At 37.8% G+C, this 14,009-nt stretch overlaps 2 protein-coding genes across 8 annotated transcripts; one reads left to right on the forward strand and one right to left on the reverse strand.

Annotated features, from left to right (window-relative positions):
* Positions 1-626: 626 nt before the first annotated feature.
* LOC104246999 (uncharacterized) lies at positions 627-8,496 on the forward strand. The gene is made up of 7 exons (XM_009802926.2): positions 627-943; positions 1,196-1,339; positions 2,699-2,797; positions 6,304-6,380; positions 6,506-6,614; positions 6,710-7,038; positions 8,124-8,496. The coding sequence occupies exons 1-7, from the start codon at positions 874-876 to the stop codon at positions 8,214-8,216; spliced, it is 921 nt and encodes a 306-aa protein (XP_009801228.1). The 5' UTR covers positions 627-873; the 3' UTR covers positions 8,217-8,496.
* On the reverse strand, positions 3,392-13,437 carry LOC104246998 (uncharacterized). 7 transcript variants are annotated; one of them, XR_011405449.1, is made up of 8 exons: positions 12,306-13,437; positions 10,891-11,128; positions 10,614-10,804; positions 10,093-10,328; positions 9,486-9,729; positions 9,235-9,342; positions 6,945-7,116; positions 3,392-3,661 (listed from the first exon to the last, which is right to left on the reverse strand). XR_011405449.1 is itself a non-coding variant. In XM_070168122.1 (8 exons), exons 1-7 carry the CDS (start codon positions 12,522-12,524, stop codon positions 4,645-4,647), a joined length of 1,278 nt encoding a protein of 425 aa, XP_070024223.1. In that variant the 5' UTR covers positions 12,525-13,435; the 3' UTR covers positions 3,392-3,661; positions 4,614-4,644. The 7 variants fall into 7 exon arrangements, 6 of the variants coding, with proteins under 6 accessions (XP_070024223.1, XP_009801227.1, XP_070024222.1 ...); XM_070168122.1 differs by lacking the exon at positions 6,945-7,116 and adding an exon at positions 4,614-4,686 and having other exon boundaries at positions 12,306-13,435; XM_070168120.1 differs by lacking the exons at positions 3,392-3,661; positions 6,945-7,116 and adding an exon at positions 8,560-8,961 and having other exon boundaries at positions 12,306-12,759; positions 12,830-13,428.
* Positions 13,438-14,009: the final 572 nt, after the last annotated feature.

A 14,009-nucleotide genomic window follows, 5' to 3' on the forward strand; every position in this document is an offset into this window, starting at 1 on the left:
ACCAGCCGGGTCGTTACAACGCCTAAGTCTAAAATCACCATACGAAGCGGTCGAGATCACCCACGACCCATTCCGGGACCGTTTACTCAAAAGTCCAATTCTAGTCAAATTTTCACTGTTTAAACTTCCAAAACTAGGTTCCTTCTTCCAGTTCAACTCTGATTCATCCGGAAACTGAATCAACCATGCACACAAGTTGATATACATAATGTGAAACTGATCGAGATATCAAACTAGCGAATCATGCGAAATTGCTCAAAACGACCAATCGGATCGTTCCAAAGATACACAAAGTACTTAATTGTAAGGATAAAATTCTATAGACCCATCAGGAAATTATTAATAAGAAAAATAATCTAGCTAATCCCTTATGAATTATGTAATCTTTGTTTATTTAATGTGCCTCTCTATTGTAAAACAATTCAGGTAAAATTTAAACAAATATTAATTCTCTCTTAATTTAAGATGACAAATATCTAGGAATACTAATTCACGAACAAAAGGATGGTTTGGTTTTCGGGTCTTTCGATAAGTATATTAAAAGGGTAAACCACGTAAAGTAGTCAATTATGTCACGCTCCACCTTCGGCCTTCTCGGTGACACAAAAAAAAATCAAATATGGTTTTAACCTTTTATGGAAGTACACACACGAAAGAAATCGGGGAGAAGGAAGCTTTCATTGGGCCCAGTGACTGATGACTTTAGATTACTACTCAAACTTTTTGGGCTTCACGTGACCAGTCAAATCTTCTGAAAGCGTTACGAATGGCACAGAAATTTCGGTTGGCGCAAAAACCACTGGTCCTCCTTTCTCGTCTCCATTGTTAAGCTACTAGGGTTTTGATCTTCTGCAGTGAAGTTCTTGGGCCGCCATGGAAGAAGTTAGGTCCAGCACCGCTTGGGTTTCTACTCACTCCTCTCATGTTACCGTTGATTTCTCAGGTTCCTCTCTATGTTGTTATTCATTACATCCAATGCATTCTCTTTCTGCATTGAATTAATTAACCTTCAGTCTCAAATTAGTTGGAGTCCGTTATAAGAATCCTCCGTGTTCATTATGCTTTGTCCAGGAGCGAGGGCCTAGAAATAACTGCAATGCTCTATTTTCTCTTTATTTTAGAGTCACGTTTAATGGTAGTTTAAAGTGGCCTGTATTTGATATATAAAATTACATTTTGCATGTGTTATGCGCAGGCATTGAGAAGGTTGCTGAAACTATGAAGAATACATTGCCGAAAGTGGAGTGGGATTTTGAAGGGATACACTATTTTGATAACGGCCCACTCACTGTTCAATACTTGTTGGTCTTGGATACATTGAATTTTTGTTTCTGGCCAGGTACTTTAACAAGTTTGCAACTACGATAGCTCCGTAATTGTGAATAAAGTTGTAATTTGACAAAGGTTTAATCTGTTATAGTTGTCTGCAAATTAGTTTCTTTAACTGTAGTTAGGGTTGTACAAAGAAAATTGATAAACTCCACCAAATCGATAGTCCGAGTCAAACCGAATAAAAAAACCCGATTGTGGTTTGGTTTGATATTGGAAAACAAAATCCGACCATAATTGGTTTGGGTTAGATTTTAACTAAAGAAAAGTCAACTGAAACCAAACCAACCCGACATTACATTAACATAACTTTTAAAAATATTTTATACATAAAAATATTTATTGTAATATAATTTATAAATATTTCTTAAACTTTTTCATGGTTTTATTTTTAACGTATTATTTTAAGGTTGTACTTAATGTAGTAACTAAAATAAAGTTCAAATCAATACTAATTCTAACAAAAGAAATTCAATTCAACACTAAGATGACAGTGTGTTGGATATCTATTTTTTAGTTTTCCATTGGTTTGTAATAAAAATGCATAACTTAGACTCTCCTATTGAGCCGAGAGTCTCCCGGAAATAGCCTCTTTACCCTTTTCGGGGTAGGGTAAGGTCTGCGTACACTCCACTCTCCCCAGACCCCACTAGTGGAATTTTACTGGGTATGTTGTTGTTGTAGTTTATTTTTTTCTTTAGTGTTTAGTCATGTAATTTAACCGTACTTATTTTAGCATGACTTAGTATACTTGTAGATTATGTTCATTTTATTATGGCTTATTAATGAGCAATATTTATTTTATGTGATTTCATTGCCTTTATTATTGAATATTTTAGTATAATGCTATGTTTTTTTTCTTGGAAAATACATTATATAGTTGTATCCTACTAGGACTAAAGAAATATTTGGAGTACAAGTTATAAATTTTGTGCTATGAATACTTTACGCGAGGAAAAAACCCCGAAAAACCCAAAAAATCAGAGAAAAATCGAAATTGAAAACCCCGACTTTGTTGGTTTGATTTGATTTATAGATTTAAAAACCCGACACTATTGGTTTGGTTTGGCAATTGAAAAACCCAAACCAATTCGACCTATGTACACCCCTAACTGTAATAATACAACTTAATTTGCTTTTATTTCATTCTCTGTCTGTGTATGAGTACATGCCAGTATTTGGAACTGCGTTGGTTTTTCCAAAGCATATAACTTGCACATTTATGTCAATCAAGAAAGTTTTTAGTACAGAACCCTATTCATGATGCTTGATGCTGGGGCTTCACTAAAAAGTCGTATGGCTGTTTTTCATGTCAGTTGTTTGATAGTATACTCTGGCCTAATGACTTTTTGCTTACTTCTAACTGCAGATGAGGACCTGAGTTATGATCATCTGGCATCTGGATTGAAGGCTACTCTTGAGAGTGACAAAACTGCATTTGATGCTGATCGTCTACAGAAATATACAGGTAAGCAGGTTTCTTTGGATTCTGTTCTGCTATGCCTCTGTTCCCTACCCCTCCCGTGGTTTTCCAGAAATTATATGGTGCATGGGTTCTGTATAAGAATGTCCAGTGAACAGTTTCTTGCTTTGTATACACGCGTGGTCTCTTAAGAATGCCGATGACTTTCACTCTTGCTTTTGAATACCTAACTGACGATCCAATCAATTTCAACCCAAATAAACTACCCTCTGCGGAGAATGCCTTTGCGATCTTTAAATTTGAGGTCCTTACACAACTATTAGAAGTGAGGTAATCCAAGATTCAAAAGAGAAGAATCGATTTTGATTCTTCAGTTTGAATCTTCTTTTCTTGTTGAAGTAGCTCATTATATGCCTATATGGACAAAAAAATTGTGAGAAATCGTAGTCTTTCTCTGAAATGATACTCACTCTCTTAAATGTCACGACCCGGACTTCCCACCCTCGGGAGTCGTGATGACGCCTACTAGTAAAAGCTAGGCAAGCCAACCAATTGAATTATTTGCCTTGTTTCCATTTTAAATCCATTAACAATTAAGAACCAACAATTATCAATCAACAAAATTTACTGGGCGGAAGATTAAATTTCAAGTTTAATAATACTGCAAATACCATTCCATAACAAATCTACCTAAGACTGGTGTCACAACTTCACAGACTGTCTAGGAGTATTACAAATAAAGGTCTGAAAGAAATAAATACAATACTGTCTCTGGAAATACATGAAAGAAAAAGGAATAGTAGATAGAAGGAGACGCCAAGGCCTGCGGACGCCTGCAGGACTACCCGGATCGCCTGATGAACAAGAAACAACAATCTCATTGCGGTCCGAAATCTACAGCACTGGGATCTGCACAAAAGAGTGCAGGGTGTAGTATCAGCACAACCGACCCCATGTGCTGGTAAGTGCCTAGCCTAACCTCGGCGAATTAGTGAATAGGCTAAGACCAGACTACCAAATAAACCTGTGCAGTTAAATCATATACAGCGGAAATAGAAACAGATAATTACAACTAAAGTTGGACGGGGGAAACATGCTGCGGGGAGTAGCAGGTAACAACAGAATAATAGTATAGAAATGTAAGGAACGCCATAAATCAAATACCAACAAAAGATATGGACATAAGAAACAAGTACACATGTAATCCCAAATCACATAGTACCGTTGCAAGCGTGCAACCCGCTCCCATTTCATATAATACCGTTGCAGGCGTGCAACCCGCTCCTATTTCATATATTACCGTTGCAGGCGTGCAACCCGCTCCCATTTCACATGTTACCGTTGCAGGCGTGCAACCCGCTCCCATTTCATATATTACCGTTGCAGGCGTGCAACCCGCTCCCATTTCATATGTTACCGTTGCAGGCGTGCAACCCGCTCCCATTTCATATGTTACCGTTGCAGGTGTGCAACCCACTCCCTTTTTAATATAGTACCGTTGCAGGCGTGCAACCCGCTCCCTTTTCATTTATCAATACCAACCATAAAAGAATCCTGACAAGGAATAATATTTTAACAATAACATCCCAGCAAAGGAACAATACTATAACAACAACATCCTGACAAGGGAACAATAATATGACAACAACATCCCGGCAAGGGAACAGTAATGATAATCCTCATATGAAGTGCAATAAACCACAACGGAGTCACAACAATTACAATACAAGAATCACGGGCATGCTTGACACCAACGTATAGATACTCGTCACCATGCCTATACGCCGTACTCAACAATTAGCACACAACAAGTAAGACTCAACTCCTAATCCCTCAAGCTAAGGTTAGACCAAACACTTACCTCGATGCCACGAACACAATTCAAGCCTCAACTATCGCTTTACCTCTTGAGTCCACCACCAACTCGCTCGTATCTAGCCACAAGTTACTTAATAATATTAATAAGTGCTAAATGAATCAATTTTAATGCATGGAAATAAGTTTTCTAAATTTTTTCCCAAAAAGTCAAAAATCGACCCCGGGCCTGCTTGGTCCAAAATCGAAATTCAGACCAAAACCCGATTACCGATTCACCCCCGAGCCCAGATATATAATTGGTTTTGGAATCCGACCTCAATTTGAGGTCTAAATCTCCAAATTTTAATATTCTTAGGTTTTACCCAAAATTCCCCAATTCCACCATGAAAACTCTAGATTCTAGGATGAAATCTTGTAAAAAGAAGTTAAGGAGTAAAGAAAATGAGTTAGAAATCACTTACTAATGTTTTGGAGAAGAAAGGTCGATTGAAAAATCGCCTCTTATGTTTTTTGGGGTTTTGAAAAGTGAAAAATAACTGAAAATCCCATTTAAATATACCCCTCTCAGACCCCCTGCGCGGACCGCACAAAAAGGAGTGCGGTCGCAGAGCTCACAGTGTTGACTGCAGTGATATACGTTAGTATTTTGGCCAACTTTCTCTACAGATGTCCAAATTGTGATTTCTTTAGCTTTTTAAAAACTAGACACGAAGGGCTACAACTTTGGTTTTTGAATCATCTCAAAATACCTTGTAGATCAAAAGATATAGGCTTCCGAAGTCGGACCGGTGAAATTCTTCCTCACCGTGGACCGCACAAAAAGGAGTACGGCCACAAAGGCCCCTCCGCGGTCAGCATAAAATCAATGCGGTCAGCGCTAACGGGTTCAACTGGAAATCCAACTCACGTCAAATAGACTCCATTTTTCACCAAATTTCATAGTTATCATTCAAATACTATAACAAGTTTGTACCGGGCTCCGGAACCAAAATACGGGCCCGATACCAATGGTTTCAAACATTAATTCTGTACTTCATTTCTTGGATAATTCAGCAAAACAATTTCTTTCAAAAATTGATTTCTAAGGCTTGAGACCTCGGAATTCATTTCCGGGCATACATCCAAGTCCCATATTTTACTGCGGACCTCCCGGGATCGTCGGAACACGGATCCGGGTCCATTTGCTCAAAATGTTGACCAAAGTCAACTAAATATCAAATTTTTAACTCTAGAAATTTCTATTTCTCATCTTTTCACATAGAAGACTTTCCGGATATAGGTCCGGACCACGTACGCAAATCAAGGTGAGGTAAAAGGGAGGTTTTTAGGCCTCGGAACACTGAATTTGTTTCTAAAACAAGTGATGACCTTTTGGGTCATCACATCAAATCTTTAGTACCAACCTCCAATTATAAATTTGTTCATCATTCTCAAGGTTAAATCGGGAAATGGAAAAGGATTTAGTTGATGCAGCAGTAGAGACACATAAGATTAATAAAGTATTAGATGGATCATAACTGATGCTACAATAGAGACGCCTAAGATCAACAAATATTAGAGCTCAGCACTAAAGTAAATTCTAGAAAGCATCTTCATCAGTTCTGCTTGTGTTTGGAAAGTCATGTGAAGCAACTCACATTTGCATATATATATATTTGCAAATGCCTTGAGTTGTTTTCAAGTTCTGAAATCTTGTAGCCTTTCCCTGCTAAATTTCGAACACCTATTTTTAGGTCCTCAGTTAAGGAAAATGTTGAACTGGCCGAGACCACTGCCTTTGGAGGATGAACGGGTGCGCTTATTGCATGAGGTACACTTCTAATTTTTTTCATTTGGTGTTACATGCATTCTCTTAACGTTCCAGTAGCTTGCAGTGTGAATCAATTTTGTGTTCTTCGAAGCTTGTTAACTAAGCTAATAGCTCTCATGGCTAAGGTTGGGCTTGAGCTTGAGAGGAGCTTTGGGGGAAAGGCATCTAAGCTTGTGGAGTCCTGCGACAAATCTGCTGCAAAGCTTGTCACTCTCATCGCTAGCCACTTTCCTGGTATCTTTGTTTTCTATAGTTTTCCTTTTACATGATACGTTTAATCATTATTTCCAATGATAATATATTTATCTTTGCTTATTTTACTGTTGCAGGCTTCCGTGATCACACGGTGTACAAAGGCCACCAGATTTTCTTGTATAAAAGAGCTCAAATTTTTGCTGCTGATTTATGGGGTGCATTTAAGGGTCAAGGATATGGTGATTTTGAAGACATAAGCTCAATAACCATATTTGCTGATTATATTGTTCCAGCTGTCCTTCAGCAGCTTGGAGTGCTGAGATATAGTTCATCCGTGGCCAGTATTATCAAGAAAAATACTGAAATTACCTCAGGCAGTGACGAGGAGGTAGAACTCCGAGCCTGCTCTGTCTATGCTGTGGAGCAAATGAAGGACTTGATCAGTAAAAAGACTGGGAAGCAGGTTGGTCTAGCTCATTGCTATTATATTGCTCTTCGTATCTTCAGTGATCAGATTTGGTGCTTCATAACTTATACTCGGCTGAAAGTCAAATTTTATAAAATGAGTATGTATTTATTGCATGTGTAAAGCTTTGGTGTCTCTTATTGGAAGGGGTGAGTGGAAAAATGGGTACTTCTTGTTTAAGTATATTCCATTTACTTCACGTAGAAGACCATTAGACCAATAATTTCCAGAATTCACAGATAGATGACTTCATGAAATAGACTAATCTACAGACAAAATCATTCTTTCAGCTTTGATGCAGCTAAGCAGCTGATGTTAATAGAAATCCTGCCATCTAAATTGTTCTGTCGGATCATTAATGTATTATCTTTGATTTAAAATTTTACAAAATGGAGTAAAATACTTTCTACTTTATATGGGTCTTTTGACTCTCTAATATATAACTATTGCCTATTGGAACAAGAAACCATAAATATGAGATGGCATCTTTTGTGCTCCTCCAAAATTTTGTCTTGTTCATATCTGTCTCCTAGAGTCTTAATAAAATAAAGAAAGAGAGGAGAAAATAAAAAAAGTGGCTGTCATCCTTTGGCAATGCCTTTGTCTGCGCTGCTTGATACTTCTGAATCTGAAACTGTTTATAGTCCAGTCAATAGTAGAGTACAGCTTAGGTGCATGTTGCTGAATCATGTTGCAAGTAGTGCACTTGATTTTCTCATTGTTCAAGACTATTTAACTTTTAGCTTGGCAAGTTCCAGTTAAGTTACAATCCTTATGTCATGTTGACCTCTTAAGTGTATATCTATATCTCCCATTTAAATACAAGAAAAGATAAAAGGGTGAGTTACATGTCCAATGGCCAATGTAAGTTGTACATGGGCTGTGGCTCTATGCTTGATTTCATTGTACAAGCAATATATAAATAAGGCTGCTAGTGGTGTAACAGTTAGTCTGACATGTCAGCTGTGTTCTTTACTTGTTATTCCTGTTTTGTGTGTATTCGAAACTGAGTTCCCAGCTTTCCAATTTTCATTGATTGAATTTCATTTTCACTAAATGTGACATCTCGTTTTCCTTTCCAGGTGTTGAGCGTGGAGCTGGATCTTTGGTTATGGGCTTTTGGCATAAAATGCCCATCTCTTCAACACCACAGGACACTCTCTATCTATTATTGACTACAGAAATTAAGCTGGGTCCATTGCGGTCTTGCATTCAAATGATTTTTTTGGTGTTCAAGGAATTTTGACATTTATGCATCTAGGTGTAAGAGTGCAGGAATTATACAGGATTCTTTTCCCTCCTAGTGGTGAATTCACTTTCTTTAAAGAGCATGGAGGTTGAATATCAGTTATTTAACCTCTTTCAATCTCGTTAAATTTCTGTAAATTGACCTACATACAGATTTTATTTGCTTTAATGGTAAATGTTGGCTGGAATACATGACTTTTTGTTTAATTGGTCCTCTTTGTCCTGGAATTTTTATTGACTTTGACTGTTTCCATGATTCTTTATGGTGGAGACATTTCAAAGAGGATATCTTCTTCAGACCTCATTATAATGATTAGTCCCACTATGAAGTTTTCCATGATATGATCCACAAACTACTTATGACTAATACTGTGCGTGCTATTACATTTAAGATGATCATGTCTACTTCTTTAAATGTTTAGAAGGTCTAGTAGGGCACTATTCATCTCAGTTTTGCTTCTTGCTTCAACTTGGTCATATCTTCCTGCAGTAGATTTACATGCACATCCCCTGCTCAAGAAACAGCATCTATGTTGCAGCTGCTCCTTGTAGTTAATGGAGCAAGGGATTTTTGGTGATTGGCAGGCTGCCATCATAAGTACATTGTGGAATTCCTGGATTCCTCACAAGTCTTGGCCCAAGAGGCACTTTGTTGACCTTTGGGCGAATATCCTGCATCAAACAACCGGTTCTGTTGTAACAAACCAGAACTTCCGGCTCATGAATACCGACAATAAAGGAACTGATTTCTTAGAATCAGGTTCTAGATGGATTTTGGATCAAGACCAAAATTGCTGCTTTACAGTTTTACACGTCCATGCCTAGCAGCGCGGAAGATTTAGCAATATCAAGGTTTGGAGTAACTAGATGATGGTAACCTTTATTGGACTTGTAGGTTGCAACTTTTATAATTTATCATGATTGACCTCTGAGAACTTTCAGTACCTGGTCAAATATCGCAGTTGGAATGGCAAGTGTGGCTACAGCATTGGGGGCATCAACAATTCCTGAAATCCTTCCTTCACAGGGACAGCACGAAAGTAGAAGATACACCTGATAGCCACCAACATCATTGTGGGCACAGCAATAATCAGTATTCATATTTACTCAAATTGCTTTCTTCTTCTGGATGTTTATGTTATGTGGTCCCAAAAATCTTCTATTACAAGAGTAATTTTCAGTAAGATTCTTAATACCTGTTCCTTTGTGTAGCCAAACTTTGACAGGTAATCAATTGCACTTAGCACTGCACGCTTGTATGCAACACTTGCATCAAGATAGTGCTGTTGTCCACTTTCATCTACGCTGATGCCCTCAAACACCAACCACTCCGAGAATCTTGGTTCCATAGGCCCTATCTCAAATATTGGGTTCACATGTAGCAGTGTGGGTCCCATTGGAGTAAGATATTCTTTCATTCCATTTCTTATGATTTCACACCTGATCCAAGCAAAAATAAATAGGTAAATCTAACATCTGCCACATCTGTACTGTTAGCTTATAAAGGCAGGGGTGTAGCGCATAAGTTAGAAGAGCTCTTGATGCTATATGTGGGTACCTTAAGATGACTAACATTGATGTAGCATCAGCAGCAATGTGGGGTGGCAGAGTAAAATAAGCACAGAGTTATAAATAAAGCCTAGTTCCAAGTTACTTTATATTGCTTGTAATAAAATGGTGCATGATTTTATTTCCTGAGTTTGCTGGTTGATGTAAAGGATCGACTCTGGTGGCAGTCAACCCCAAGGCAGAAAAAGATTATTTATTCATAGCCATTTGTTGTAAATGAGATGTGGAACATACTTGAGCTCTAGGAAGCCACTCATCTCTATTGCCCCACAAAATGCTACTTCACCATCGCCTTGAGAAAAATGCATATCACCAGTACTGAGGTTTGCTCCTTCTACAAATACTGGAAGGTATATTTTTGAACCTCTGCTGAGATTTTTGATGTCACAATTTCCTCCATTTTCGCGTCCAGGTATTGTTCTTGCAGCCTCATTGGCAATCCTATTCCACTCAGGAGTTCCATCTTGAATCTGCATATAATTATGACTTGTCAGAAAAACTTGATGTGCTTAGTTTGTTCATTCTTCTCTCTTTTTTCATTTTTTTGCATTCTTTTATCAGTTTTCATATTGTTATGACTGGATTATATTCTGTTTCCTGAATGCACTAACTTCATGCTGCAATGCATTGATGCATAATTTGTTGTCTCTTTCTTTTATAGATTAGGTTTAGTTTAACAGGTAAATTACTGTTATGGAGTGAATGAGCCAATGAGGCCTCTCTTCGGTTTCTGAAACAATTGCAAGTGATCATACCTTGCCAAGAATGCACCCCTTTGTTGAAGGTAGGTTAGCCAATGGTCTTGAATGCAAGACCTCACATAATTTGAGAGACTGGGGACCAGTTTCTTCAAGCTTCCTTTCTCTCTCATTCCAGATATTGAGTAGTTCTTTTGAAGGCGCTGTTCCAATTATTCCAGGATGAACTAAACCAGGAAATCTTACACCTGTCCATGAGATGTCCAGTAAATCTAATTAGGATTTGATATGTATATTTGTCCAGGGTATATTAGGATAAGGTTTGCAGCTTTACCTGGAATATGAGGTGAGTAGGCATATATTCCTTCGAAATACCAAATGGCTTTAGTTGCACAGGGGAAATGGTCTGTTAGAAATCCGCCACCGTTATCTCTGTCGAATATGGCAGTAAAACCCCATTCATCTCCAGGGAGAGGCCCCAAGTTGCATATTTCAACAGCAAGAAGGTCACCTGGTTCAGCTGGCTTTCCATCCGTGTCTACAACTTTTATTGGTCCACTAAGATAATGGACCTGCATGAGAGAGTTATGTGATTTAGCCTGAACTTATTCCAATTTTCAACTTTCTATTTCGACAATGGAGGTCCATTACGTGACTTAGGACTTTTTTTGTTGGTTAGATTCACCGGATGTTGGGTGATAAGTTTATGCATACTTACAGTGGATAGATCAATGGTTTTTACATCAATTGCAGAGTTATTATCTTGAATAGCGCCTGCTGTCCAATCAACCATCTCAATTCGGAACATCTCCCCGGTTTTAATCTCTGTTACAGGAGGTATCTCTGGGTGCCAACGATTGTGGAGAGGTAGCTTTTGATCCCATGGCTTCTTCTTTAGGTCTATGGGGATTATTAGTCTTGGAGTTGGAGGAGCCATGGCAACTTAGTGTTTTGTGAAACTTTGAGCATGTTTACTTTCATTACATGGCACTCAAAGGAAAGCAAGTGACTAGATTGCTAGCTGACAAATGGGAGTCACGTCTCTGTAATGGTCACCGTCTACTTCTTGAAAATGACAAAGATATTGGACAGACTTCACAATTGTATTCATCGTTAAGGGACGTATATTCAACTTGGGAAACTCCGTAACCAAAGGATGATTTAGTATTTTCACCTGAGGCAAGAGATTTAGGATATATTTTTTATGATGAAAGATATGATTCTTCCTACTAAACCAACTAGTTTAATCCAACCCAATGAACTTAGAACATGATATAGCTCTTTCTAGCTTCAATAGCAACTAGGATTTTGAACTTTTAGAGCAAAAAAGAGAATTTTCAAGACAAAAACACTCTCAAAAGGAATTGCTCAGTTGATATTGATTCTCCAGTTGGGTGTTTCCCTGTTTCTTCACGTCTGGTTCTTGAATTTAAGTGAAATATGGAAATCGTATCATGGAAATTCCCTAGTTTAGATGCTACGCCTTATCTATTGAATTGTGTGCTACTGCTGGAGTCCTAGACTAAGCTTCATCCTTACCAATTTGTTGCTCATTCTTGTTTCTGATGGGCAGGATGATCACTTTTCATCACCTATAAATCCTTCTACTTATTAGGGGTTGAACTATCACTGTTAATTTCGTGTCAAACCTTTTTCTTTCATGAAAGTACTAGTTCTAAAGGGGTTCAATTTAATAAAAGTAATAAATGTGTGAAACAGTGAAATAATTGAGTGCTTGCAGAAACTCACAACAGACTGATCAGCATGCTTGATGTCCTCGGCAGTGTATTCTTGTGTAATGCCACCTCCACGAAAATCCACCATCTCAATCCTGAACACCTCTCCAACTCGTACCTCTGCTACCGGAGGTATCTCCGGGTGCCACCGGTTGTGAAGAGGTGGATTTTGTTCCCATGGCTTCTTCTTTAAATCTACCTCTACTACCAACCTTGGACCTATTGAATTCATAGCTTCTTTTAGAGGGATTGGAGAAAGATCAAGTTAACTCTTTTCGAGCAGCTTATTTGAAAACAGTAAACTTTTTAATGGACAACTTTCACTCTTGTTCTGCCATTAACTCAATTAGCTGCATGACATTTGTTCAAAGTCCATGATAGGTTAGCTTAAGGACAGGATTTTTCCTCCAATTGGACTATCTGCCTTTATTGTCCTCCCAACACAGTTTCTCTCAAAGATGCAAAATCTGTACAAATCATGTCTTATTATTAGCCTTTATTTTCCAAGAATATGATTGACACCCAGATAAAGGTTACCTCAATCCGTCTGCAAGCAACATTAGCCACTCATCAGGGAATAATGCAAAATGTTTTATCTAGATTGAATTCTAGTTTAATGGCTTGATTTAACCTACTAGTATTAGTCTTTACTCTTTAGTGCTTTAAGACTTTACATATTTTCTTTTTTCTTGAAGTGTCTAGATAAAGAGTACATGTTTAGGATGAACAGAGGTACGGTACTTGTATTCTCCATGAAATAAAGAGGGTTCATTTCTATCATCATTTTGAGGGTAGAATTAGTGGCACAAAAGCTAATTCTAGTCCCAATTGCCTTTTGTAGAGGACCCCACAAATCAAAATCTTTAGGATTTGCCAATATCTTTTGATGGCTTCAATTCACTGCAAATGCTTGGTTTTTGTCTGCCTACAAGAATGGTCCCTCTACGGCTTAACGTAGTCGTCTAGTACTTATCTGAGATAGGACTTTTCTTTTTTCAGGTTTACATATCTGATATGCAGTTGCTATGTCTTCAATCAAGAAGGAAATGACCTCACCATGTTCCTTAGTTTGGCTATATGCTGCATTTTGATTGGCACACCTTCATTTGAACAATGTTAGTAGATATTTTCTACCTTGGTAGCCGGCCCTAAAAACCATATGTAGCTAGGGATTCCCTAGAGTCCGGAACCCAATTGTTGTTTTTTTGGACTCAAAGTACATTAATAAGTATATATATAAAAGTTACCTTTCTATATGTAACGTCCAAATACAAAACGTTATACCTTAATGGTAACTTTTATCGTTAAGGTATAGCGTCTTGTATTTGGACGCTATACATATAGCGTACAAAAAAACACGCTATGGCAGAGGGGTGCCTGATCCGCTTCTCCCGTTACCTGCTTTCTTTATTTACTCCCATCACGACAAACTCACAGATTTACAAAACTCATCATTTCTCTCACCCAAATAAACCTACTATCAATATTAGATTCACAAAATTTTGTAAAATTTTTAATATATATACAAGAAAATGAACTAAAATTGCTGGTTCAAATGAACCTGTAACTTAAGTGCTAGATTCGTCCATGCTTAAGAAAATTAGATTAGGTCATTAGATTTGTAATATCGGTTCAGATTTTCACATTTTAAACGTTGAGTTGTCTCTAGAATAAGTGCAGATAATACAAAGAGATGAATAAATAAGCAGTTTACTTC

Source organism: Nicotiana sylvestris, chromosome 2 (assembly GCF_000393655.2).
Source record: "Nicotiana sylvestris chromosome 2, ASM39365v2, whole genome shotgun sequence".
NCBI classification, from domain to species: domain Eukaryota; kingdom Viridiplantae; phylum Streptophyta; class Magnoliopsida; order Solanales; family Solanaceae; genus Nicotiana; species Nicotiana sylvestris.